The sequence below is a fragment of the Plodia interpunctella genome, chromosome 2, assembly GCF_027563975.2.
Source record: "Plodia interpunctella isolate USDA-ARS_2022_Savannah chromosome 2, ilPloInte3.2, whole genome shotgun sequence".
Classification (NCBI taxonomy): Eukaryota; Metazoa; Arthropoda; class Insecta; order Lepidoptera; family Pyralidae; genus Plodia; species Plodia interpunctella.
This window is the reverse complement of record NC_071295.1, coordinates 11,558,542-11,586,531: the sequence shown is the minus strand read 5'-3', so window position 1 is coordinate 11,586,531 and position 27,990 is coordinate 11,558,542. Positions and strand designations below refer to the sequence as shown.

Below are 27,990 nucleotides of genomic sequence, written 5' to 3'. Positions count from 1 at the left end.
ATTACATCGGTTTCATACAAATTTCATACAAATGTCGACGCGGATGTAAGAACATTGCGTAGTTTATATGAGTAGGTACTTTTATTTACAGCAATGAAAAACCAGTAATGTATGCCGATCCAGCCAAGTTTTTGACGAACTGGTCCACGATAGTGTGGAGCCAGCATTAAATACAAATTTGATATTTCCATTGATAATTATTAAAATTAATATTTAAACGTTCAATAAAAAAGTAACAGAAAACATAACGATATTTTCGCGTTTTTCATTTGTTTGTCGTTTTTTTTATTTATTTCTAAGTGGCCAGCATTTTAAGAAAAGAAAAATTAAATGTAAATGCATGAAAATATATTTTTACAGAACCGAAATCGTTTTATAGAAAGTAACTCCATATTAAAAGTCTGGAGAGATTTTTTTATGTCAAAATCAAATAATGCAAAGTCAACAAAGCCACATCGCCAATGAATCTGAAATAAATAGATAATTAACAAATACTCCAAGGTTATTTGTTTTATGTATAATCAATAAAACTACGAAACACGTAACGTACTTAATATGAGATTTTCCATTTGTTCGAATTATTACGAATTTAGCTAATAGCAGACGCTGGGCTGCCGATGCTTATGGCTAAGGAAAAACGTGTTCGGATTTGAAAGAGAAATTCTAATTATCCTACAACTATCATCATCTAATTAATTCTAAAACGAAGACTCCACTAAAATCTAGGAATATTATGTAGGACGAACATTTTAACTTACTACTGCCAGCGCCAAGTCTCACGTGAGTTTAATATCTTTTGTGTGGGAATCGCGTTTATAACAATGAAGAGTACCCTTGACAGAGACCAGAATTGCATTGACATGTTCACACTCGCCTAGGTCAACAATAGTTTGCAGTGTATTTTGATGAAGAATAACCTATTAATTAATGTTAAGATGAGACGAAAGTCCTCCGGTCATTTGTGATATACCAGCCTTAATCGACCCATCTTAAAATATTGAAATTCAAATTCAAAATTCAAATCATTTATTCAGAAATTAGACCTTCACAGGCACTTTTTCTCGTCAATTTTTATATTCATAGTTATTTCTCACAAGCTACAAACTAATGGCATTTCGGAACGACCACTGCTGAGAAGAAATGCCGAAAGAAACTAATTTGAACAGTGTTGGTCCCTATCTTGCCAGATCGGCTTACCATTATTGTTTCTTACGATGTTTTTTTTTTCTAATAATATATAAAAGTACATAATGTACATAATCAAAAGGTATAACAAAACAGGTTATGATTGTGATCCGAGTGCTGATTATTGTTGTGTTATGTGTATCTTGTGCTCAACTGTTTGCATTGCTAGTTAGCTAAAGCTGTGTCCCTTGATCGCCTCATACGATAACCAGGGGAGGATATGGAGTGGTCATATTTTAGGGCTCACTCTGTATTTTGGGCGTGGTACAAACAGGAATAGGTAATTTCATGGGATACGTAAAAATTGTGGAAAATTCAGATGAGGTTCGAGACGCTCGAACACTAACAAATATAACGTGATGTGTATATATAAAGCGAAATAAATAAATATTAAATCTGAGCGTTTTCATCAGAGCCAGAATCCAGGGCCCACTTTCCTACTTTTGAGAGTCTTTGGCATTCTGAGTAGACCAAGTAGATATTATTATTAAATTTTCTGATGTATTGACAGCTTTCTGCTCAAAGATTATAAATATAAAGGAGTGGCAACGTCAATTTGCTGAAGCAGTGAAGAATCGTTCACTGCACGTCTCTCTAATTACCTGGCTGGGCTCCAAAACCAATCAGTTCTATTGATACGAATGCATTTTCAAAGTTGGGAGTGTTCTTATCGAGTGTGGTATTGCTAACAATGTCTCAGATTTTATTCTCTGACACTATTTTACGAAAATCGCTAACTATTGGCAAACAGCTGTAAAATTTATCAGTGTACACTGTACAGGTTTTCTCACGATCACGATATTTTCCTTTACCGGTAAAATGGTAGACTTTATAAGTCATACATAACTAGTATTAGCATAATTATTCCTAAAAATTGTAGGAAACTTTAGTTGTCTTCTATGGATAAAAAGCATAGTCGGTTAAAAAAATATAAAAATAGATAGTTAATGCAGAATCAGCTATTGTTTTCAAATGTGATAAACAAACCATAGATTCGCACATTTTACGATCAAAGTTGCAGCGAAACGTACACACGTTAGAGAAGAGCGCCCGTTATACACACACGAATATAGAGAACCTTGACACGGCCGCTCCAGATATTGATGGGATCGGGAACGCTTTATGTGCGCTTGTAAATGGGAATGGCTGGTTTACTAGAACCATTAGTTTCTCATGAAATACGTATTCTGGTCTAACTAGCAGTTATATCGCCACAGATTTATATATAATATATAGGTTATTGCAATAAATACATTCAAGAAGATATTAATAAAGTATTCCGAAAACTACTTAAAGTAGTTTTCTACTTCCAAAGTGCATCCTGGGGGAAAGTGGATCATGTTCCATTGAGGAACCAGGAAAGCACTTAGAAATAGTCATATCATAAGTCAAAATCACCGTTCACAGACTCCAGAGTCTGATGCGTTGCTGACTTTTTAAGAGGTCGATATAGGCCTTTTCTTGAAGATCCTAATGTAGAAATTTTCGCTTAGGGTTTTATGGCATCATTCTCGTGATCTCGCGATGAGAAATATCGATGTCGTCGAGAATGTGATGCATCTGCTCCGATTATATCCATTCAAATAAAGAAGTTGTATATATTGTGCTTTGGGGAGACAAAAATGGCTGTGAAAACTCAACTAGATGTAGAATAAACTGCAGTCAACGACAATTTTGACGTAATAGAAGTTGTAAACAATTTGAAATTCCGTTTTAAGAAATTTGTTGAGCATAAAACAAAAAGCAACACCTATTGCTTTGGACGTAACAGCTTTTATTATACTGTGAGATGAAAGTTAAATCTTGGCAAGGATTATACTATAACTTGGCTACTGATATGCTATTAAATACTAATTGATCGTTGAGTGACTCGGTTTCTAGTCGGTAACAACATTTTTCATTAGAAGTACACATCAGCCTACGCGTCAGAGGTCTCGAAATAATATGATACAAGTAATTTTTTTTTGTTCTAATTTATGTAGTATTTCATAATTTACAAACTGTGGTACATTAAGTATTAACAATAACTATATTGACAGCGAATTCGATTGTCGTAAAATATGCAATTAGTTATACTATTAAAGTAGAAACAAGAAGGTAAATATCTCAATAATAAACATAAAAACTATCTTGCAATTTCGGCACACGTGTAAAAAAATAGGTCAAGGTCATTATGCGTCCCAAGACATCCCCACAAACAGCCACCCGAACCTCGCAAACTGTATAACAAGAAATATAGCATTGCTGAAACCCAACCACCCACGCCGGTCGCCTCAAAATAAACCAGACATGTTTCTTGTAACACTACACCAACGTAACATTGAAATGGGGGGAAAATCGTGATATTTTCGCCAGCCCCAATCTAATTATAAGTGTTATAGTATATACTTTCACGATACCTGGATGTTGGAGGTTTAGGATGGTAGTGGTCACGAATGCACACAAACACAGACACACACTTCACTCGGACAAGTGGTCGAAGGTCGTATGTTTCGCTGGAGGAGCGAGACGATCCCGATCGCGGTCTCCCAACGACTGGTCTTCGACTATCCCTGTGCCGGCCATCGGTAAATATAGCTCGGGAGGATTTAAGCCATTTCTCTATGACGTCGGAGCCACGGTCAGATGGCAAGGTCGCCGGGAGTCCTGATTGTTGACGTTGTACCGAATGGAAAGGGCAGGGAGGCTTCCGAATGGTAATCTTGGAGGTCAAATTCGGAGCGTTTATTCAGAAATAAGCACTTCGCGCGCACTGTTTCGTGTCAAATTTTAAAATACAGAATTTATCAAAGCTAAATATCCAACTAAATGTTTTAGAAGGACCGATAACATAGAAGAAACGCCAAACGAAACTCATATAAACATTGTTAATCCTAAAAGGGCTTGCCATTTTTGTTTTTAAATTGTCTTCTCTTCCTTAATTGTAACATAAAAATTGCAAACACATTTTATGAAATGATGAAATTATATTTTTATTTCAAGTAACCATGAGACTCATGTATAGTTAGCACCTACGTCTACTCTCACTAGTTACTACACGTACGTATTGCGATCGAATGCTAATTGTTAAATTGTGAATGGGTACCCTTTAAATGTTATATTTACTGAATCAAATAAATATAATATAGAATAAATAATATAATAAATATAGAATAAAGCACACCATTCGGTGTGCTTTATTTTATATTCTGTTTTGGCAACACTGTCTTCCGTTCTCTTCGCCCAATGGCGGTTCGTACCATTAAAACGTCTTTCCCTTTATATAATTAATTTCCATTGATTTTTAATAGTGTGTCAAACGATGCGTTATGTACGCAAGTATAATATAATTTATATTTGTCATGTGTGTTTAATACTACAATAAATACCATGCAATATACGCATTGCTTTTCAATGTAAGTACAACCCGGCCACCACACCACACTCAGCACATGTTCTGATTCCTTAAAACTAGGCATCCACTTGCATTCAGCATAAATAAACTCTGCCGAACAAATTACTTCAACACTAATGAATAAAAAAGATATAAAACACCATTAACCAAGTAAAATAAAAATCGAGCTAACCAGTTCCGGCATTCTCCATGCAGGAGTTGACATCCACGAGAGGATATGGTATGGAATGGTCCAACTCTACGGCCGGGAAACACGACGCAAAAGCAGGTAATAAAAATATGTAAAGTAAAATGTTAGTTGTTTTGTATTACAGCGCAGGAAGTTAGCGAAGTATTTCTGGAATTGAGTCAAGAGCGACGCCGCATTACGGTCCTAATGCGTAGGACACCGCTGTTACACCTTCAGGTACTGTTTACGTGGATGATGCTTTAGTTATTCTTATGTTTCTGTCTAAATATAAAGCATTATTATAGCGGAAAGAAAGTACGAGAAGATTTGTCTTGGTTGTTTCAAAATTGGAGTACTATGAGGTTTTTTATTGGCATAAACACGTCACACATGCATCATTTAAACCATAAGGTTACTAATTATGATACACTGGGGTTAAACTCACTATCTAGATCTATCCTATTTATTTATAAGACAATTAATATTTAATTATGTAAAAATGGCCAAAAATTTTCCAAAATACATACACCAGACTTGTATCAAACTGACAGAAATTTGCTAAATTTAATAAGCACACTTTCATATGTTCATTCGCAAGTCGTCGACCTAAATCAATCATTTGTTGGCATTTGGCAGGTCTGTACCAATATTCTAGGCATTGTTTTAAGATTGTTTTATTAATACCATACTTGTAGGTACTGAATGGCGCTAAACGTTGTATTTTGGCATGTTGTATCGGAGAAGGCAGCCAATGAAAGGTACGTGATAATTAGTAGAACTACGTAAACTTGGCAAGGAACACGTAAATAAAGTACACGGCTTGATTACCTTGTATAGTAAGCGCAATTTAGGTAAGGATGTACATGTTTTGGCTCGAACATGGCACATAGTTCACAAAATAGTATACTCGTATTGTTGTAGGATTGTTGTAGTATTTAGCAGAACTATCACAATTATTATTAGATTCTATCGAAACAATTTCTTATTATAATGAGAATTTTTGTGACTATATATGCTATGGATCGCTTTTCAGTCAATTCCTTTTTTTGTTATTACAATTTAATTATTAATTATTTTTAATTTCGCAATCGGCCATCCACCTAATGTAGGCACTACCCGGACAGTTGCCGCGAATGCAGGAACATTGCGTAGTTAGTATGAGTGTTTTTATTTACCGCAATGTAAAATCAGCAATGTATACCGAATCCGCAAAAAGTTTGGCGAACTGTTCGCGTATAGTGTGGAGCCGGTAGAAGTGTCTAACGCATTTTGCTTAAGTTTCTATTAAAGTTTGTCAACTGTTTTAACTACCTCTGATCCATGGGACAATTACACACGTGTGTAAAACATTAAAAACTATTTTCAGGTGCTTCTAAAGCGGAGGTAAATGGCAGAATAGGTCAAGGTCGACCTCTACGTACAATACCATGACCAGGTCTCCATAAAAAGGGAAATATCAGGAGCGCCCATAGTCGGCGAGCATGTATGAAGAGAGTTGAGAATAGAGAAAGCAAGCCAGATTTGTTATGCCGGCTTTACACTATTGAACATTTCACTAAAGTTTGTCAAATTCGGCATTACACTGCTGGATTTTCCATGACGTAAATACACACTCTCATACAAACTACCCAGTGTTCTTTCAGTCGTCAGCATCTGTCTATGAGTTCGGCGATCAGGATATACCATAATATGCATGTGTAAAATTTCTCAGAATAACTGACCGATTGCAATTCGCGTATATTAATATGTATAGAATTAGAAGCTCGTCTGATTACCCCCGATATGATGGCGTGGATTGACAGCAATAACGCGATGTGGCACGCGAACTATTCTCGGGCTGGCGCGGTGCCCGGCGGCAGTCTAGGCTTAGGGGATACGGAGAGAATCCCACCAACGTGACGAGAATAGGGGATTGTTCCTAATACTTTGACTTCATCAACAACGGGTATCATTTTAATCTGACTAGGCGTAGGGGATAATCCTTAACCAACAAAGAGAGTTAGATTGTTTCCAAGACTCTTCAATTTACTCGACGACGACCGTCTGGTCTTAGGCCGGAACTAGGCTTAGGTCGGAATAGAAGATTGTTAATAAGGCGTAAGCACTATAGCACCACTTTCACATGTTTACCAATTTCTTTAATTTCTAAGTAAAAAATAAATAAGTTTTTTTTTTAATAAAATTTTTGGCACAATCTTTTATTTATTGTCATCCAAGCTAAACGTGAGTAGATAACTGCTTCAAAACTGAGCTGCAATATTCCATTCGAACATACACATACTTTTACATACAGTATGAGTTAAATAGAAATTTATAAAAAATATCTTGACACATATGCCATACAATATAAAGATTTTTATTAGAAAGTATTAAAGATTCCAATTTTATAATGTGGTCACAGTCCACTAAGAAACATGCTCGTCGTCTTCGGTCACGTTGAACTCAAAACAACGTAGAAATGGTATGGGATTTCGACGTATATCACCGCACGTCAGTGTCAAAATCTATAGAAAACAACGGTGCACGACGGAGCCGCAGCGTGCAAGGGAGCACGACTGAGCAATGGGGCATGTCTCTAAACGGATTTTCGTGGCCATCTTTACGAGTCTTTAATTTACCATTTTTGTTTTTGTATAATAATACAATAATAATAAAGCCAGCAATAGACTATAATGTACAAATAGGCGATTTCGACGTACATTGTTGGTTTTGGTTGGTTAAAAAGCATACAAATTATGCAATTTATATTCATTCGCTTCGGCATCTGCCAGAGTTCGCCGATAGTATGTAAGAAGTACGGAAATTCAAAAGTAGAACACTACTTGCGCCATCTATTGAGTTCAAGTCAAAAGAAAACGATGATCTATTTATAGATCACAAACTCAAACCCTTCCACAAGCTAATGTTAGCGGAAAAAACTAGATGTCGCCTTTCGAATAGAATTTAATGTACCTACAAATCGTGTGTTGTTATTATATCTAGATTGGTAAGGTATACAAACTCATGTGGAACGAGCACGAGTTGAACCTGGGACCTTCCGATTCACAAGCTATCCACTGTACGAGCACCAGTTACCTGGAAGTAGTCATGGACGACAGGGTCGGTGGCCAGCAGATGCTGCGCGAGCGGCTCGTCGCGGCAGTAGGCCACGTGCTTGTCAAACTCCCGCTCCATACGCAGCAGTGCGCGGCCCAGCATGCGTGGCTCACCCGCGTAGTACTTGATGCCCTCCAACAGTGCCCTAAGGTGCAATCAGATCATATTATTCCGGATACGATATCGCGATACAGTTCGTCGAACGTTGGCGAATGGTTCGGTGTACCCACATTGGTAGTTTTTTATTGCGGCAAATAAAACGGTTGATAAACGGGTGATTATCAGAGCTTTTCGACCGCTGCGGCCTGTCAATTTCCTTAAAGAAGGAATTATTTCCGAAATGAATCATTCATAAAATTTAAATTACCACTGAAAGCGCGGCCGCATCGGTCGGAACGCTCTGAGAAACACCCAAATTGGTAATACAAAAGGTGGTGGAATCGATTCGCGATGGCTGACCCATGCGTCAAATTTCAAATTCAAAATTCTTTATTCAATTTAGGATGATATACATCACTTATTGACGTCAAAAAATTACTTAAACTAAGTTTACTGCCGGCTTCCAAAGCGCAGGTGAAGAAGAAGCGGCGCAACAAACTTCACCGCAGCCTTTTCTCCAAGGACGTCAATTAACAAATATAGGTCTTATACATATATTAAAAATTAGGAGGACGAATTTACATCATTATTAAAAATGTCAAAATTTGAATGAATAAATAAAATAAAAGTTGTATTTCCAATAAAATTATTGAAAATTGTCACACAAAATATATATAATATACGGGTTCACGAGTTGACATTTAGCTTTTATGCATTTAGCTTTCGTCCTGTGTTTTATTTTACATTTTTCCTAGAATAGGATCACTCCATTCCCTCCCGTAGATGTCGTACGAGGCGACTAAGGGACTTCACCAGGAGGATTGATATCAAGCAGGCCGGTTTAAAAAAAATTACCGTCGAATCTTCAACACTTTTAGGTTTCACTTTGTGCTGACTCCGGGTGACCGAGAACACGCGAACATTAGAGAGTGAGACGGGTATACTCACGTATTATGGAACTCGGCAATCTGCTTGAAGTTGGAGAATAGCAGTTCTCGGTTGTCGAACACGGGTTTGGGCGTGGTGGCCTTGTCCATGGGCTTCATGTAGCGCTTCACCACCTGGTGCATGTCGCGCCCGAACTCCTCCTCTGTTTCTATCAGCTCCCGGACCACGGCTCTGCAAGTGGCAATGTTTACAATAAAATATATAAACATTATTTACTGCCACAACAGGGAAATGTATGTAAAAAATACATTAAAGTCACGAGACGGACTCATTGCTGACTGGTGATCTATTTATATTCTAATAGGTTGTTACATATGTAATGTATTTATTAACTTTTTAAAATTAATAATTTTAACGCGTTCGATCTCAATCTAGACTTTTGTGTTTGTTATAAATATTACACGTGATTTTTAATTACTTTTGAAAATATTTAAAGAGAAATAAAAAGTCAAGAATCGAACGAAAATTTCGTTCATAACAGCAGCTTCGGTTTATTGGCTTCGCCGGGCCCTCTCGTTTTGGGCATTACTCAAGTTGCGCGGGTTTTTTTTTATAGTGTCTAATTAATTACTCGGTCCATAACATATACATAATAACCGCAAACTGCTTTTATATCATCAAAATAAAAGACGTCGCGACATCATAAATTCGAAGGAAGATTCATTCGAGACACCAGAAAATGGGTGACAATGATTATAAAAAATTCTTTCACCTTTCTTTTCAGTAAACTATCAAGCAAAAGCACTAATATAATAATGTGCGATTTTCAAATTACTCACAGTGACCATGAATAAATTTTTTGCCAGAGAAATCATACGTACAAAAAACAAAAACAAAAAAAAAACAAAGTCTAAGTCTCTACAAAAATAAAATTATTGTCTTTAAAAATTTCGTTCCCGAAAAAAATCTAATCGTGATAATTTTTTTTATTATCTATGCGTCGATGGGTTATTGGATGGTGGATTAGGTCCCAGGTTCGAATCCTACTTATGCCACATATGTTTGTCGCATAAGATTCGAACCTGGCACATCTTAACCGAGCTGACGACTAATATAAAAAGTTTTCAAATGAAAAATAAATGTGAAGGAAAACATTGTGAGAAAACCTACCCATATATTTGGCTAAATAATGCACTACTTACCACTAGAAGGCGGTGGTTACAAAAACTCATGTTAGATGCCTTTATGCAACTTGACTACTGACAGTCAGTGATAGAATATACATGTAGATACTATATTATGCGCTTGGCTCGTATATAGTTGGTCTGCCTTCATCTAATGGAGTGATTTTTGTATCTCACGGGTTTTAGGATTAAGGGTCTAACGCTGTAGGTTATTAGTGTTACTTTGTAATTACGATCATGTGCCAAAAGTGTTCCTATTTTCAACCTAACCACTATTTTTACAGTCTATATGAAACTATTATACACGAGTATTTGCATAATAACACTAATGATACGAGGATTCGAACCTGAGACCTATCGATCACAGGCGGGCGTCATAAATGCTGGACTCGGTAGGTACCATCACTTCAGTAATGAATGGCTAAATCAATACATATAATAAAATTGAAGAAAGTCAAAATTTGTACATTGGATATTTTTTATATATACTTAGTTACTGATATAGATGACGAAAATATAGTTTTGGAATTTTTGTCTGTCTGTCTATCTGAACGCGCATCACTCGAAATCTACTGGACCGATTTGCTTGAAATTTGGTGTGTAGGTACCTTGTATACCGGGTTAACATCTTAGACACATTTCATCCCGGTAAATGATCAGGTTCCCGTAGGATAATTGAAAAACTAATTATGAATCAAAAATGCCGCAGAATCCCGGGTTAACACCTTATAGACATTTCATCCCGGAAAATGAGGAGGATCCTATAGCAAAATTAGATACATTTCATCCCGGTAAATGTTCAGGTTCCCGTAGGATAATTGAAAAACTAATTATGAATCAAAAATGCCTCAGAATCATGGGTTAACATCTTAAGACATTTCATCCCGGAAAATGAGGAGGGTCCTGTAGGAAAATTAGATACATTTCATCCCGGTAAATGGTCAGGTCAATAATTGAAAAAATAATTATGAATCAAAAATTCCTCGGAATCCCGGGTTAACATTTCATCCCGGAAAATGAGGAGGGTCCTGTAGGAAAATTAAAATAACAATCCACGGACCTGATTTACTTTAAAATTTTGTAGAAAGGTGTAAACAGAATATAAACAAATTGTTTTTATCGATTAAAGTCTGATATAGATATAATGGGCGCAGTATGTATCAACATATCAGTATAAAACTCTTCCGTCACTGAGTGACTGACTGACTGACTGACTGACTGACTGACAGACAATATACACCCGAAACTGCTGGGCGGGAAGCTGAAATTTGGCATGTAGGTGAGCACTAAGAGAGACTGTAAATATAAAAGTTCTATACCGTTGAAGTTAGTTACTTGTAAATTTGGATTTTAGTTGTTTACAACAAAGTTATACGAGTATGAATACGTGTTTCAGATTTTTCTGAAAATTAACCCTCCAAAAGGGGGGGGGGGGTGAAAGATTGTATGGGACTTAATACAATTTTCAAGATAAAAAGCTAAATTTGGCTTTCTTTTTGTAGTAAATAACAGTAATAGTAAATACAAAAAAAAATGTTTAATTTACGTTTGTGGTTAACAAAAAGCCGGGACGTAAAACGTCATGGAAAATGGGACGGCACGCGTTGCAGAAAGCGGGAGTGGGAGTAGGAGCGGCAAATGGGACGGAGACACGTAGTGGGAAACAGGACGGGACACATTGCGAAAAACATGATGGCACAATATGTATGAAACGGTACGGGATATCTACTTTACATTACATAGCAGGAAGCGGGATTGGACAAGTTGGCGGGACGAGACACGTAGCGGGAAACAGAAAATTGAACTAAAGATGAGAAAAAATGCGAATTTGAATCATATATTTTACCATATTGTTTACCAGTGTTACAGAGTACGCGATAAAAATATTATTGAGATTTTGCCATGAAATTCACGCGGGCAAAAGCTATGTGTTTATACAGGCGTAATTGTAACCTAATGCCTAAACTAAGCTTTTTATTTACCGCAATGAAAAATCAGCAATGTACATGCCTAATCCGCCAAAGTTAGGTGAAATGTACCGCGATAATGAATAGGCGACATAACTAAACCTATCGGACAAGTTTTTAGATAGATAGATAGATAAATCGTTTTAATTAGACTGCTACAAAAACACAAATAAGCAAAAAAAAAAAAACCAGCAAAGCCTTTAAATTAAAAAAAAAACAGTTAGTATATAATATATTCGAGTACTTCAGCAGCCGAAGTGGTCAAACTCAGCGACATATTTGCAAAAAAAAAAAAAAGATGACGTTTCGTTATCACCTCGAAAGTAGGTGTTTTTCAGTACTTATTTTCAATGAATGGAAAATTGGACACCAGGGCTGACGAAATGATTGTCATTTCTCTGACAAGGTCATGGGAATGATAAAAACACCGGTTTGGATGAGTGACTCCTCAGTGTGAGTCACGGGATGGTATGCGACGGTGAGGTGCCAAGAGATAATGGTGGGTGGAGGGCATTCAGAATTAAATATGAAATTTTACGTCATCATGTTTTTTCTATCTCTTTCTATAAATAAGCGGTGGTTGTTCATTGGTTGAAGCGCTATCCAAACATTTCTGGGTTCCCGTCCCTGCCGTGTTCATTCAGAGACGGCAAAAAAATCGGTTACGTACAACCTGTACGAACTTGTTCACACAGTTCCGTGTCAGGCGTATCCCGATAGTCAGTATCCCGGAGCACACTGTGAGGCACGGACGGTCTGACGGTGCTATCCGATTATATGTAAACAAGACATCGTGTTATGTGCGTATCAGATGAAACTGATACCGATTTCTTCGATATGTGTAATTTACGGGTGACGGATGGCACGTCCCTGAGGGGAACACTGAAACTGATAACACGGATAGCCCTGACCCGAAAATGTTTGGATAGCGCTTAAAGAGTCCGTCTGTTTTAATCACACGTATGAGTTTATATACCAAGATGACTCCTTATTATATTTTCTTCGACTATATACACAACCACTCCTTCTGTCGTTGGGGGTTAGAACAAATCCTAAATATAAACTCACTAGTCACATAAGGCATGGCACAATCGCAAATAAAATCGTGAATTATCTCACAACCTTGTAGAGAGATAATAATACTCGCAATTAAGACGATATACGAGATGTTACGATCCAAATCTTTCAACAATACGATGTCGACAAGACGATGTCTTTTATATTAACGGAAACTAATTGGAAACAAAACGAGCACAGGGCTGCACAAAATTATACTATGCTACGTTTCTTGATTTCGTGTTATTGATAACACTGGTGACAGACTTTACTAAAGACGACTACCTACAGAATACATACTAGTGAATTTGAACTGTCAAATAGATTTTTGCTATATCATTTTTTCCCCGCGGCTTCGTCCGCGTGATTTCCCACGGTAGCAGCAGTTATATTTCCGGAATCCAAGGCACCTTTCGTCCTTCTTCATACTTAAAACTACGTGTAGTAAACATTTCAAGATGATAGGTTGAGTCGAGTTGTATGTGGCGATCAAGGGATTTTAGCGAACAAGCGATAACGAGAGAGAGTGAGGGAGACATAAAATATTCTATTAAAGCCTAATTAATTAAAATTTACAATCAAATACGCGCTATGCTACTGTACTTGTGCCACTTCTGTTGAAATTTATGTCCAAACTAAATATATAGTTCGTTCGTAAAGTCATAACAAGACACGAGTGAGTTATTAGGCGTTACGATGATTTACTGCAGTAAAGCCGCTGGCTGCGCGCGCGCCGTTTATTTCTGGTAGTTGCAGGTGCATGTCGTTTGTTGGCAAGGTGCTAAAACTGACAAAATATAGTCTCTAGTTTAGGAGATACGCTAACAGCAGCACAGTAGCGCCATCTACAACCGTATAATTAATTGATTTTCTTATACTTTGTACCTTGGTACAAAGGTCATACAATCCTATTGGGTAGCTATAACTGTTATTTATTTCTGTCATCAAACAATTGTTGTGCTTTTGTGTGAAGGGAGAGAGACGCAGTGTAATTACAGGGTACTGTGGCAAAAGATCCTAAGACACAAAATAGGCAACGCGCGTGTGACAGCCCTGGCGTTGCAGGCGTTGATAGGATGCGGTGACAACATCCCATCAGGTGTGCCGTAAACCCTGCTTCGAAGTGTAAAAAAAATTGAGTGCAATTGTACGACTTGATCGGTAAAATAGATAATTTTTGGGATATTTTTAAAATTAAAAGTAAGTTTGTTATTTTTTTCATGATATAAACGTCATCATAGTCGTACCAATCACCTTTATGAAATACTTTTGACATTACACTTATAGTTACGCGTGTGGAGAAGAACATAGAGTACATTTTCACATCGGAAAAATACTGTCCCACGCGAACGAAGCGACAGACAAAAACTAGTTACATAAACGTACAAAAGCACCACGACTCGACTCATTGCTAGGCATGTAACCAATAAATAGTGATCGAGTAACGCCAAGCCGCCATAACTTTGCACAGCTGTCTGGCGTGAGGCGTGACACACTAGGCTATGTACGGCCTCGCGAGTGGCCAATTTGTCTTTCCGATAGATTTGTCTTGTGTTCTTGCACATAGATTTGTCATTTACTCTAGCAACAGTTTACAAGCTAGAAAAATATTAATTTTTGTCTATATTATTCCTCCCTTTCTTCTTTCTTGTTGTTTTTTTTTGCTATTGCTAAAACTGATATAAGGTTTAATCAAAGTCGCCTAAAGTACTTTTCCAAAAAAATTAAACCGACTTTAATATTTATAACACTCAAATATAAAATAAAATCAATCGCGTAATTATACTTATAAAAAGAAATTAAGAAGTTCTTCCTTTTAAAAAAAATCGGTTACAAAGCACGTGACTTTTACGAATATACAGATAATATTTTCGTGGAGCGACACTTTAACTCTGATTTTTTACTTGTTTTTTACGGTAATTAAAAAAAAAAGTACATAAAATTGATGTGATAAAAACAACAAAAAGAAGAAACATGTGTTACAACAACAAAAGTATCTCTTTGTCTGTCATGTCAATTCGCACATCAGATAAATAACATCTGTGTACAGTCGAATGCGGTCCTTTATACGGCGGCGATAAGAATGAATTTGCTATGACTTTACACTGGTTGTGTAGTTGACTGTACAACTAACTGATTCAAGCAAAGCAATGGATTTCTGACACGCGGAAGCGAATCCCAATTTATCCCGATGACGGCTTCATTTTTGTCCTGGATTCATCGAAACTTTGTAAACATTTTATTAAAAATAATTGTCAGGGTTTTCGACCTCTAAACTAATAAACGAATAAATTAAAATGTCAATACGTATGTTTTGACGAGTCACTTCAGATGACATGACATGACTTTGTATGTGTTGATGTACAAATTTCAGGATATGTGGTACAATATGACTTAGGTACTTAGTTGTTTAGTAGGTACATGGTGAAAGTTATTCCTTTAAAATATATGTGGCTTCTCAATCCATACGTACGAAAATGTCGTTAGCGATTATATTTTTTTTAGTAGATACATTGAATAACCACGAAATTTAGCGACCGATTCTCTTGTCACACCATTTTGTCACACTAGTGAAACAAGATTATTTTTTCACTGTCACACTATATAAATACTGCTTTGATCACTGATTGACACATCAATTTATAAAAAAAAATATTCTATGTTCAACATTAAAATTGATATTACATAAAATATATCCAACAGATACATTGAATAACCACGAAGTGTAGCGACCGACTCTCTGTCACACCATTTTGTCACACTAGTGAAACAAGATTATTTTTTCACTGTCACACTATATAAAAACTGCTTTGATCACTGATTGACACATCAATTTATAAAAAAAAAATATTCTATGTAATATCAATGTTCAATATTAAAATTGATATTACAATATATCCAACTTTTATATGCATACTAGTTTTTCCCCGCAGCATCGCCGGCTCGTCTTCGAGATGTCGCGATGAGTGAGTGAATATTTTTCGCATTTATATGTATTTATAGATATAAATGTAATTTGGATTATAAAAAAACAATGTCTAACTTTAAGTGTATTTTATTACTGTCGTGTTAACGCATATATAAGTACAATAACCTGCATTAAAACTGCCAATTACCGCAGTGTAATGTGACGTTGTGAAGCTCTGATGATTGCTTTATTTTTTTAAATATATAATCCCTTTTTCACAAATATTTTAAAACCTGTTCACCCAGTTCATATGTTGAGTTTGAAAAAAAAACAGTTCATAAAATTTATTCAAGAATTACAATATTTCGTTTTAATAAAGAATTAACTCCTTTGATACGACAATTAAGAATAGACATTAAAACTTTACAGATCTTCAGCGTTTTCCCTTTGTAAAATGGCAAATAAAATCCAATCTAAAATATCGCGGCAGTGAATTCTATGAAACCCTTCTATGGTACCCTTGTCCTTCTCCGTACTTCAAACTATATGTATGCAAAATTGTTTGAATATAGCTCTACAGTTCTTCTAGCTTTGTTGAACTGTGGGAATACTGAGTTCGTCATAAAATTGCAGAAATAAGTATAGTAGAATAAACAGTAGCTCGTCATCATTATGTAATTAGTTGTCGAATTTTTGAGTGTGTTAGAGTTAAGGAGCTTCAAAGTAGTGTGGATTCCGTGTCAGACAGCGACAAACAAAGCGTCTACTTATAATACAAATCCAAATATATTATACATATACATAATATTTAATAAGAAGAGCCAAGTCGCAATTATATTTTGAGGACAGCTTTATCTTGGATTACTTTCAACGCTTGCAGTTATTAATTACCCGAAAGTGGACCGGTCAGGTGAGGGGGGAGGGGGGGGGGGGGGAGAGGAGGCTACATGACAAAAGATCTGTTTGCGAGAGAATGACGTATTATTGAAAAATATTTTTAAATAACTAAAATATTTTCGAGTTTATTTTAGTTTTTTTAAGTGGAGTTAATGAGACAACGTTCAGTTTCAATTATTGTTTTTTTTATATATATGTTTTGAAGCGGAATATTTAGGATTAATTGATGACAATAAATAATGAAAGCTATAATTTATTATATAATACTTTACAAATAATTTATTATTCTTTGCGTATCGACCGCAGAATCAGGCGATTGTTCTCCGCCACTGCCACATTATACGAGTGCTTAGTGGCGTTGTAGATCTGTGCGCGTGTAATTGGACATCAGGGCGCCTACCATCAAATTCTTACCATTTTGAGCAAACAATATGTATTTTTCTGTTACTTAAAATTAAAATGTATATTATAATCTTTGTGTTAGTTACATGACTAAAGTAAATACAAAACACAATAAAATAAAATATTTCAATTACAATAAATGCAATATAATCTAGACTAACAAATTTGTCGATCATAATCATAACACTAAACACAAATTTCGGAACATAAAAACCGTACCACGATGGAGTTTTGGTGGCAAAACTAGGAACTATCAATAACAGATAGACCATGTCATTGTTTTCAGCGACAGTAGCGCCACGTCTGTGGGACTTCTTTCGTGGTAATCAATCAGAAATAGTAACTTTATATGAATCGCGAATTTTGACAGTTACGCGATCCAGTTTACGTTCTCAATGCACAACATGGTACCGAATTGTATGTGTTTCGATTTCATTCACTCAAAATGAGTGAAACGGCGTATTGTTTTGGTGACTACCTATAATGGATCGTAATGTCAACTCGATGGTACGAATTAGCGATGCAGATCAGTTTAGGTCCTGAACTGGATCGCATTAAGAGATGACGGTAAGCCCCCAGGACAACATATTACATTATTAGGTGGAACATGTGTGAGGAGAAGTGCGGACATAATCCAACTAATATTATAAATGCGTAAGTTTTGAGGATGTAAGTATGTTTGTTACTGTTACAAAATCTACTAGGCCGATTGTTATGAAATTTTGTACACGGGTAAAATATAATCTGGATTTGCACATAGGGTATTTTTTATCCCGAAATTTCCAAGGGAGCGAAACCCTGGGGCGCAGCTAGTCCGTAATAATTTAAATATATTCAAGCGACTAGTTACCGGACAAATAAATAATTAATTCTTTACAGAAACTTCCCGAGAATTGGCTTGCGAAAACGCTGCCAAAAATAAAAAAGAAACGTAACGAGACTTCAGAACCTCAATAAGGAACACGTCATAATTAATATATTTACATGCAATAAAATAATTAGCACAGTTTACGAGGATCTGTAGTGATGGAGACGTATGTTTTTGACGTAGAAGGATTAATTGTGATAAATATCACAAATGTCGGCTTCTCGTGTCTTATTTAATTTTATGACTTACGAGTTGAAGATTAATGGTGACTGTATATAATCAAAGGTTAAATAAGTTAAGTTTACACAAACTGAAGGTTTAACTTTTCATTTGGTACTTTGTACGTATTGACACAAACTTTTTATTTATTTTTATTGTATTTATTTGAATATGTTTTTTTAATTGACCTACTATTAAAGAAACCATATTTTATGTGTAAACAGTACCTATATCTTTCAGTTTTGTCGATTTTCATTATATTTATATAGCCTAATGCCGGCTCCACACTGTCGCCACACAACTATCCATGAACTATTATGATACAAAGAGTTCACCGAACTTTGCCGGATTTGTTATACATTGCCGGTCTTTTATTGCGGTAAATGAAAGCACTCCTAAATACTAAGCAACGTTGGCGAAAGTGTTGAACTAGCATATTGGAAAGTGGTCAACACAAGCTATGGGGATACGATGTGACCACAGGATGGGCGTTGTTCGTATTACAATGATACGTATATAGTACTAACTCTATGATTGTGAGTTTGTTTATTTGCTGTAAGTTTGTTTATTTGCTACCTCATCAAGAACGTTGAATAGACAGAGGTCAATTCTACTTTAAAGTACGGAGAAGGACATAGGATACCTTTCATCCCAGAAAAATAACTGTTCCCATGGGAATGTTTCCAATATTTATCTCATATAGAGATTTTATTGGGAGAGTGGGTACCCCGCATGCTTGTTTGCCCACTATGCTATAGAAAAGTCCCTTACTGTCTCCTCGCAGCCAAAGCAGTCTGATCCTGTTCAGCAGTCTTCTTCTCATGCAGCACGCCAGCTGGTACGAACCCCTGTCGAGTCCTGATCTCCCCGCCGTCCACGTCCTCCACCACTCGCACCAGCCATCTGAAAATTGAGATATTAAATGAAAATATGGGTCATTCACATGTGTATCGACTGAAAATCAACTATAATTTCGCTCTTATACAAGTTTATTTATTATACAAATAAAAAAAAAACCCCGACTTTCAATATTCATTTAGCTACAACTTTTGAACGGCTGAACTGAAGATTTTCATGAAACATGGCTCACACTCATCAATGAACACTCGCGATAAAATTATCTATGACAAAAAAACTAAACAAAAATCGGTTCATCCGTTTGGGAGTTACGATGCCACAGACAGATACACAGATACACAGACAGACACGGTAAACTTATAACACCCCTCTTTTTGCGTAGGGGGTTAAAAATATGACGATGAAATTTAAAAAATTAACAATGTTCATTTCTCACGTTAGGTCAAATAATATCTTATTGATATTGTGAATTGAAAAGGTTTTTTTAGTAAAGTAGACTGTATAAGTTAGATAGTTGTGAAAAAAATAGACACAGAAGATTTTTTATCGAAATAAACATTCAGATTTACTCAGGTAGGTTTTTTTTTTAATATTTATAAATAAATAAATCTATTAAATGTAAGTATTTGCAGTGGACTGTATGTGTTTGAATTATACTTTTATTCTATGCCAATCTGGCTTACTGGGATATATAGGCGCTAAATAAAAACACTTATTAATTTGTGCCAATAGCTTGACCACTCGTGAGGACCAGGTAAACTTGTGACTTGGAAGTAGTAGTATGTAGTATAAAACCGCTATATTTAATTAAAATTACAGAGCCTCAGTGGTGCTACGCTTGGCTGAGCTATGAAAGAAAGGCGATTACTTTATTGGTTCTTAATCAATATGATAGAGACGAATATACATATTTATCTCCACCGACATATAACGGTCTTTTGGATGATGCAATATTTACACAGCATTGCATCTACCTATAGTTATTTTACCCAAATCGTACAGTAGATATAAAACTTATACTATGATTACAGGCTTAAAGTACTTCAAAACTTATTACGTTATAATTAATACAAAATACAATCGATGCGCGACAGTAAGTATATAATAGTATTTATGGTCCTAAATAGATTGACACTTTAGCTAACCTAACCCAGAAATCATAGCCGAAGCAGTTTCATGTCAAAAACCAATTTTCCACTCGTCTCACATCCTGATTATTACCGTTTTAAAAATATCCCATTGTTACACGCCGGAAGCTTTTAGGAGCTGTCAGAGTGACTGTGACGTCATATAGCTGAAATAGGTAGGTCGTTGACTCGCCGACGACTCTAGACTTAGATTTCTGATGGTTTGACGTCCAGCCGTTGGACATCAATCACAAGACGAGATTGTTTCAATAACATAGATTTTAGATTGGTGCAAAAATTAAAATGGCATCATAGAAAAAAATAATATTTCAGAGCTCACAGAAGAGAACTATGGTTAAGGGTTGTGGTTCCGCCCTAGAATAGGACCACTCCATATCCTGCCGTGGGTATTATACGAAGCGACTAAAGGACCTTGACAGCTGATAGGCAACAATAGCGTTCCCAAGGAGGGTTCGCGTCAAGTAGGGAGCCGGTTGTAAAACAGTCGAATCTTAAAAAAATAATGAATATGGGCTTTGCAGCGTTACAGCCCTAAATGTAAGCGGAAATACGAGAAAATTATATTTAAAAAAATATGCAAATATAAGGCTTCTAGCAGCGTCTAAAATAGTTATAAATTATAGTTAGTTTTGATTTTAAATTATATAAAAGTAATATAATTTTGATTTAAGACAGCTGGGCGGTTTTTATATTTTTTTAGCTAAAATGGTAACATAACCATAAAATCGGACCAAAAATATAATTTAAAAGTGCCGCGTCCCCAAAGCAATTTATTAAAAGCGACAATAATATATAAGTTAGTCCTAAAATAATTGAATTCTTACCTACATATTTCTCATTCTGCTCTACCTCTGTGATAAACGCCACTTTAAATTCGTACGTAATATATTACATCACGAATAACATACGAGGGCTGCTATTTATGTATCCGGAACTGGCCAATAATTCTAGAATATTTAAAAAGTAATTACAACATTTGAAAATAGAACTCTTCGGCTAGAGAATAAATATTTTTCATGTCCCTGTCATTAGTTTTTTTCAATTGGCGCCAATTTTGAAAATAGCTTGTCTTCATTGCCATGGATTTAACTCGTGAACATTTTCGCGCGATGATTTATTATGATTTTCGGCGTGGATTAACTCAAAAACAGTGCATCGAACAACTGATTTTAACTTTTGGAGATGAAGCACCATCGAAAACCACTGTGTATTATTGGTTTAAGGAATTTCAACGTGGACGGTCTATGCTCACGGATGAAATTAAGGAGGGTCGTCCTAAATCGGTAGTGGTACAACAAAATATTGATGCTGTGCGACAATTAGTAATGCAAGATCGTCATGTTACATACTGCGAGATAGAGGCGTCTCTGGGCATTAGTATGACGAGTATACACGCGATATTACACGAACATTTAATTGTTAAAAAAATTTGTTCGCGTTGGATTCCGCACAACTTGAGCGTAGATCAAAAACAGGCTCGTGTCGACTGGTGTAAGAAAATGATAAAAAAATACAACCGTGGCACGTCAAAAGCTGTTTATAATATCTACACAGGTGACGAAACCTGGATCTATGCTTATGACCCTGAAACTAAACAGCAGTCAACGGTGTGGGTCTTTCAAGATGAACCGAATCCAACAAAAGTTGTTCGTGCGAGAAGCACTTTAAAGCAAATGGTCGCTTGTTTTTTTGGTATCAACGGACATGTAGCTACAGTGCCACTAGAGAATAGTAGGACGGTTAATTCTGAATGGTACACCACCATTTGTTTGCCAGAAGTCTTTGAAAAAATACGAAAGAACAACCCACAACGCAAAATCATACTTCATCACGACAATGCTAGCTGCCACAAGTCGGCTGAAACAAATAATTTTTTGGAGGGTCAAAAGATTGAATTGACGGGTCATCCGCCGTACAGCCCCGACCTGGCACCCAATGATTTTTATTTATTTCCAAACATTAAAAATAAATTACGTGGTCAACGTTTTTCGAGCCGCGAAGAGGCCGTTGATGCGTTCAAAACACACGTTTTGGACATACCTCAATCAGAATGGAAAAAGTGCTTTGAAAATTGGTTTCATCGTATGCAGAAGTGCATAGATCATCGCGGAGAATACTTCGAGAAACAATAAAACCATATGTAATAATATATGTTTGTTTAATTTTGTTATTCCGGATACATAAATAGCAGCCTATGTATAAGTAGGTGACCGTGATAAGTCATATGAAATAGATATTTACTATGAAACTGTGTGTAAATGTGTCATACAATCATAATTCTATTTAAACGATTCCATTTTGTAATGGCCGCTTTCTAGGCAATGTACATTAATAATATTAACAAAAAAAAAACAATCTTTATATTTGAAAATGTTTTTAAGTTTAAAAAACGTCCGATTCTAAGTTTAAAAAAGTGTGTATATTTTAGCAATTTATTTTTCGCGCACACAGTATTTTTTAATATTTAATCTACGAGTAAGTACACCTTTGTCCTTAAAAAAGTTCTCATACATCGTAAATTTCTAGGCAATAACATGTTTCCCATGTGTTTACAGTGGTTTAATCGATATAAAGTATTTTTTAAAATCTATAATCACAAGATTGCGAGGTCCCGTTGACCATTCAGCTCAAAAGTTAAAGTTTAATTTAAATTATTATTACATTTGACAGAACGAGATAAAACATATTTTAGCTCGAAGTACCTATTCCTAAACTTAACAATATACTATTATTATAAAGCGGTAAGCGTTTTTGAGTTTGTGACTATGTGAGTTTGTATGTTGGAGGCGAGTAATCTCCGAAGCTACCGAACCGATTTCAAAAATTCTTTCATCATTAGAAAGGTACATTATCCAAGATTGCTATAGGCTATATTTTGTCTCAAAACGGGAGCGAAGCCCCGGACAATATCTAGTTTATCAATAAGAGGAGAAGTCCTTGGGTAAGATAGTTATGACCTGGTTAAAAGCTAAAAAGTAGTAATAAGTTCCTAGTTATAGTCCGTATATTTAAGGTCGAAATATTTTTGTGTTAGTGTACTGATTTTTTCTATTAATAAACACGATGAAAAGTCTGATTACTAAACTAGTATACTTTGATCTGTATGTTTGTATATGACGCAGCAATGCAGGTTAACGTCCGTTGCGCAAGGGCCAGATATTTCAGCTTGTTATGATAAACATTTCATTATTGTTGACAATAAATTTCGGTCTAATTCATATTCCATGCAAGATTTGGCAATTTCAAGTCCTTCAACCTTAAACAAGTTACAAATATAGATTACTAGCTTTTGCCTGTGGCTTCGCCCGTGTTAATTTCCTACGGGAATAGTTATTTTTACGGGACGAAAGTTACGGGCGTACAGTCTACAAGAAATTTTAACTTATTAAGTTTTATTACATTCAGGTTAGAGAGGCGGCCCGTTGCTCATCTGTGCTCCGTTGATTTGACATCCGTCGACGGATAACGCACAAATTGTATGGAGATGTACGTCAACGTACCTCAGGGTCAAAACCATCAAAACCTATGGAAAAGAACGGAGCACGAAGGAGTCGCAACGTGCTACGTCGACGCAATGTATCTAGCGATGGGGCATAGCTCTGTGGTGAAAACAGAAAATGTCAAAAATAAATAGTATTAGTTATATATTGGTAACATAATAGCTTTTTAAACGCTTTTTAAGTTTGAGCCTTTGAGTTGTTTTTTTTTTTCATTTTACTATTTAAATTTAGTACGATTAATAATGGTAAATAGTTTCAAGTAAATGCGTAATTGCGTTGCAAGTATGTAATTCAAAAACGGCGGGCATCAAGTCCATCGAACCTTCATTCTCATGTTGAACGAAGAGATCCAAACGAACACAATATACAATTTCTTAATTTGTCAAACCACTTAGCCAAATCCGTGGGCGTGGCTAATTGAACATGTGTTATCATCTGCATGTGTCGGGCCAATCGAGCTGATTTCAACAACATTTTCAGTTTAATGAATTAAAAAAAAAACATTACGACCAAAGATCCAAGTATGTAATTTTTTGTAACAATTTGACTTTTACTGTGAGTCACTCGCACAAACTATTTGACAGCAAAACCACAGTTTTACTCAATAATGAGAGTAGTGCGCTGTCAAACTTTGAAACCACTGCCTACCAGGATCAATATCCTATAAAATATTATATAACAATGAGGCTAGAAACAATTTTCTAGCCTTATTGTTATATAATATTTTATATAGGACTTGTTTAACCTTATATTTTAACTGACAAAGTAACACCGATGGCTATGAATGTTAAACGAGGGACATGAAAAAAGGCGTGGTGTTTAAGAGATGGATAGATTAAGATCCATTCATTTAAGGACGATCGTCTATTAAAGTACGATTTAAGAAAATTACTAAATCGAGAAACGGTAAAGATAATGAGACGTATTAAAACCTAAACTATGAAATTTGATAAAGCTCCTTTAATAAGTATAAAATCGTTTATTTATAAATAAATAAACAAATCACACTGTTCAAGTTACATCCAAAGTCAATTTAACACATGTGTCACGGGATACTAACTCAATGAAGGGATATTTTAAAACTTAAATAACATTAAAAACAAAACATCTCCAAAGATCATTGTCAGATTTGCTACGATTGTTTTTCCTAATGCCATTTTCAAAACAGCAAAATGATTGGTCATTTTGATTGACCGTTCCTCATTTCAAACTGGAACGGCTAATAATATTTGAAGATGATACAGCTGAAATCGGGACCGGAGCTACAAATCACAACAATGTAAGGATTACTTCGACAATCCATTAAAATGAGCAGCATTATTTATAAAGATTTTCTTTTTAATTGACCATTCGGACATCGCCACCCTAGTTTTGTAGATCCCAGCGGAAGGCGCAGGCGTAATTAGGGCAGACAGACATACAGGCAAATATATGCGAATATCACGTTCTAACAAGACACAAGAGACATGAGATGAGATGAGAGAATTAACTCAAAAACGATTGAACTTATTTTGATAACATTTCAAAGACTAAAACTTTGGAAGTAACTTGACTATTTTTTATCATAAAAATGCAGAAGAAGGAACGCGTGAGTCGGTAGTTTAGATAAAAGTTCAACCCTCACGTCGCTAGTATTTTTTTTATACTATCAAGCAGGCAAAAAGGCATGAGACCCACCTGATGGTAAGTGGTTACCACGGCCTATCGGCGCCTGCAATACCAGGGGTGTCACACGCGCGTTGCCTGCTTTATGAACTAGTTGTTTTGCCACAATATCGTGTAATTACACTGCCTCTCTGACCTTTTAAACCGGAACACAACAACGTAAGCACTGTTGTTTGGCACCCAAGCAGACGACCTTAGTATCAGGATCTACACCTCTGGTAAATATAAGTATATTGAATATTTTATATATTTTAATAAGCAGAGTGAATCGTCTATTTAGTAATAAATATCTCATTCTAAAACTGAGATGTAACAGATCCCTGCTCCATATCAGTTTCAAATTGGCGTCATCAGGAAACGTCAAGCGCGTGACAGCCGGCGGCCATCTTGGTTATGACAACTGTGTTTGTCTACACGTCTACTGCACTGATGGGTTACCCACGCAAACTAGCAATTATGACAGGTTGACAAAGAAAATAGTTTTTGTAACTAAAACGGAACAAATCAATGTTTATTTTCTTTATATAAGCACAAGCCGGTATCTCTGGATCGGTTCTGCTTTAATTTAGGCAAATATATTATATTTTTTTATCTATAAACATACAATAAAGTTGGATTAAACTATAACTAATTCGACGCCATTTGAAGTTATTAATGGTGTAACTGTTACACTATATCTAGTCTATTTGGCTACCTAGTCTTAATGACATGTAGACGCAAAGCTTCTACTTCTTTATAATTCAAGAATTGCTGAACTTATTAACATGAAATACTAATTAACATATAATATAAAATTGGAAATCATGGAATAGCATACAGAGTCTAATTAAACGTCGTCAGTAGTCAACCTCTGTCGGCTTCCAGCCAGCCATCGGCTTCTAGTCCAAAGTAAACGACGGAAAACTTCGGATATGGTTAAATCGGATTATTTCCTCACACATAACAACAAAAACGAAAAAATATTTCCTCGCTATGTGTCTAGAAAGAGTCCGATAGACTCGTAGCTTCAGTAAGTTTTGAAAACATCCGAGTTCATAAATAAATATCTATTCGGGTTTAAAACTCGTCCCACAATCACATAGGTGAAGTCGTAACTAGTGGAATCACGATCATAACCTCAAAACCTGGTCCACATATCCATACTGGTGTCGTGCACAAAATTTATAGACCCATCCCATTCCTTTGATGATCAACATCAAGGAGGATATTTTTGACCCTGTGCCATGAACTTTAATGAGATTTAGGACAAGTGAAATGGCCGATTTATAGATGCCTTTGTTGACAAGATGTGGAATAAAATGATCAAAAATTTAATGTACAGGTAAATGAATGAAAAATGCATAAAAATAAAATATAGTATAAAGGAGTCTAGTATAGAGGAGTATAGTATCGTTGAGTTAGTATCCCATAATAACACAAGTCTCGAACTTACTTTGGGGCTAGCTCAATCTGTGTGATTTGTCCTAATATATATATTTATTATTTATAGTCTCCCTCAATACAAGTCTCGAACTTGCTTTGGTAGGGTTAACTGAATCTGTGTGATTGTCTCTATACATTTATTTTAATAAAAGCGATAATAATACAAGAGACAACCAAGCAATAAAAAACAGTTTCACAAACTAATGAACTGAGTGATTATAAAAACACTTCGTTTCGTAACGTTTACAAATAAGTAACTCGTTAACGTTATGCGCTATTAAAACGTTATATTGCTATTAAAACGCTATAAAGTTTCGAGGCCGATCTTATTTGGATTAGGTCTCAGTTCTAGAATCATTATGTGTTTGTAATAAAATCCTAGATTTTTGACTATCATATGTTTTTTGAGCCAAATAATGAACCTTTTACTGTGGTTTTTGAACATATTTCATCATTATAATCTTAATTATACATATTTACAACGTCCTAAATACGATAAATACCTCGCGGTCGTTTGTGATAATGAAGTGTCATCTCGTACTATTCACATAGAACATAAAATGTAATATGTATTATAATTAAGTACCTAACACTCAGTATAGTCAAGTAAGTTTTCTTATGAAAATCCACCAGAAAGTCACGACACATCAAAAGAATATTCCCAAAACGTTTATTTATTGTGAAGAAAACGGCTATCGTAATATAGTATGATGAGATGAGAAGGAGCCAAGACGGAGTTGACTGAAAGTGCTCTTATCGAGTGGGTCAGTCGAGCATCACATCAGTCACCGATTTAAAATTTTTATAGTTTAATCATCTGCGTGATAATTCGTGCCTACATAAATTCCATGAATATTATGGCTAGCTCGGTCGCCCAGATCGTGGTGGATTGATAAATAATTGATTACCATATATATATATTTGAAAAAAAAAAGCGTTTTTATAATTACTTTTTTTTTCAGTTTATTTACCCTATATCCTATAAAAAATAGGACGCGTACAAGTGTAATTGTATATCGTTGTCGATTTGTTCAAAAAGCACGTGGGAGGAAAAAACGCCAAGTT

General features: G+C 35.7%; 1 protein-coding gene and 1 long non-coding RNA gene across 10 annotated transcripts in view; one reads left to right on the top strand and one right to left on the bottom strand.

Annotated features, from left to right (window-relative positions):
* Positions 1–27,990, bottom strand: part of Obsc (Obscurin) — a 122,527-nt gene that overhangs the window by 52,094 nt on the left and 42,443 nt on the right. For all 9 annotated transcript variants that reach the window (XM_053754263.2, XM_053754245.1, XM_064436883.1 and 6 more), the window contains 3 exons: positions 19,104–19,235; positions 8,892–9,062; positions 7,824–7,989 (listed from right to left, as the gene is read on the bottom strand). In XM_053754263.2, the coding sequence (XP_053610238.1) occupies positions 7,824–7,989; positions 8,892–9,062; positions 19,104–19,235 (469 nt within the window). The remainder of the gene's footprint in view (positions 1–7,823; positions 7,990–8,891; positions 9,063–19,103; positions 19,236–27,990) is intronic.
* Positions 7–6,375, top strand: LOC128675164 (uncharacterized). The gene is made up of 3 exons (XR_008405237.2): positions 7–4,985; positions 5,444–5,506; positions 6,115–6,375. It is a non-coding gene; the product is annotated as an uncharacterized LOC128675164 (long non-coding RNA).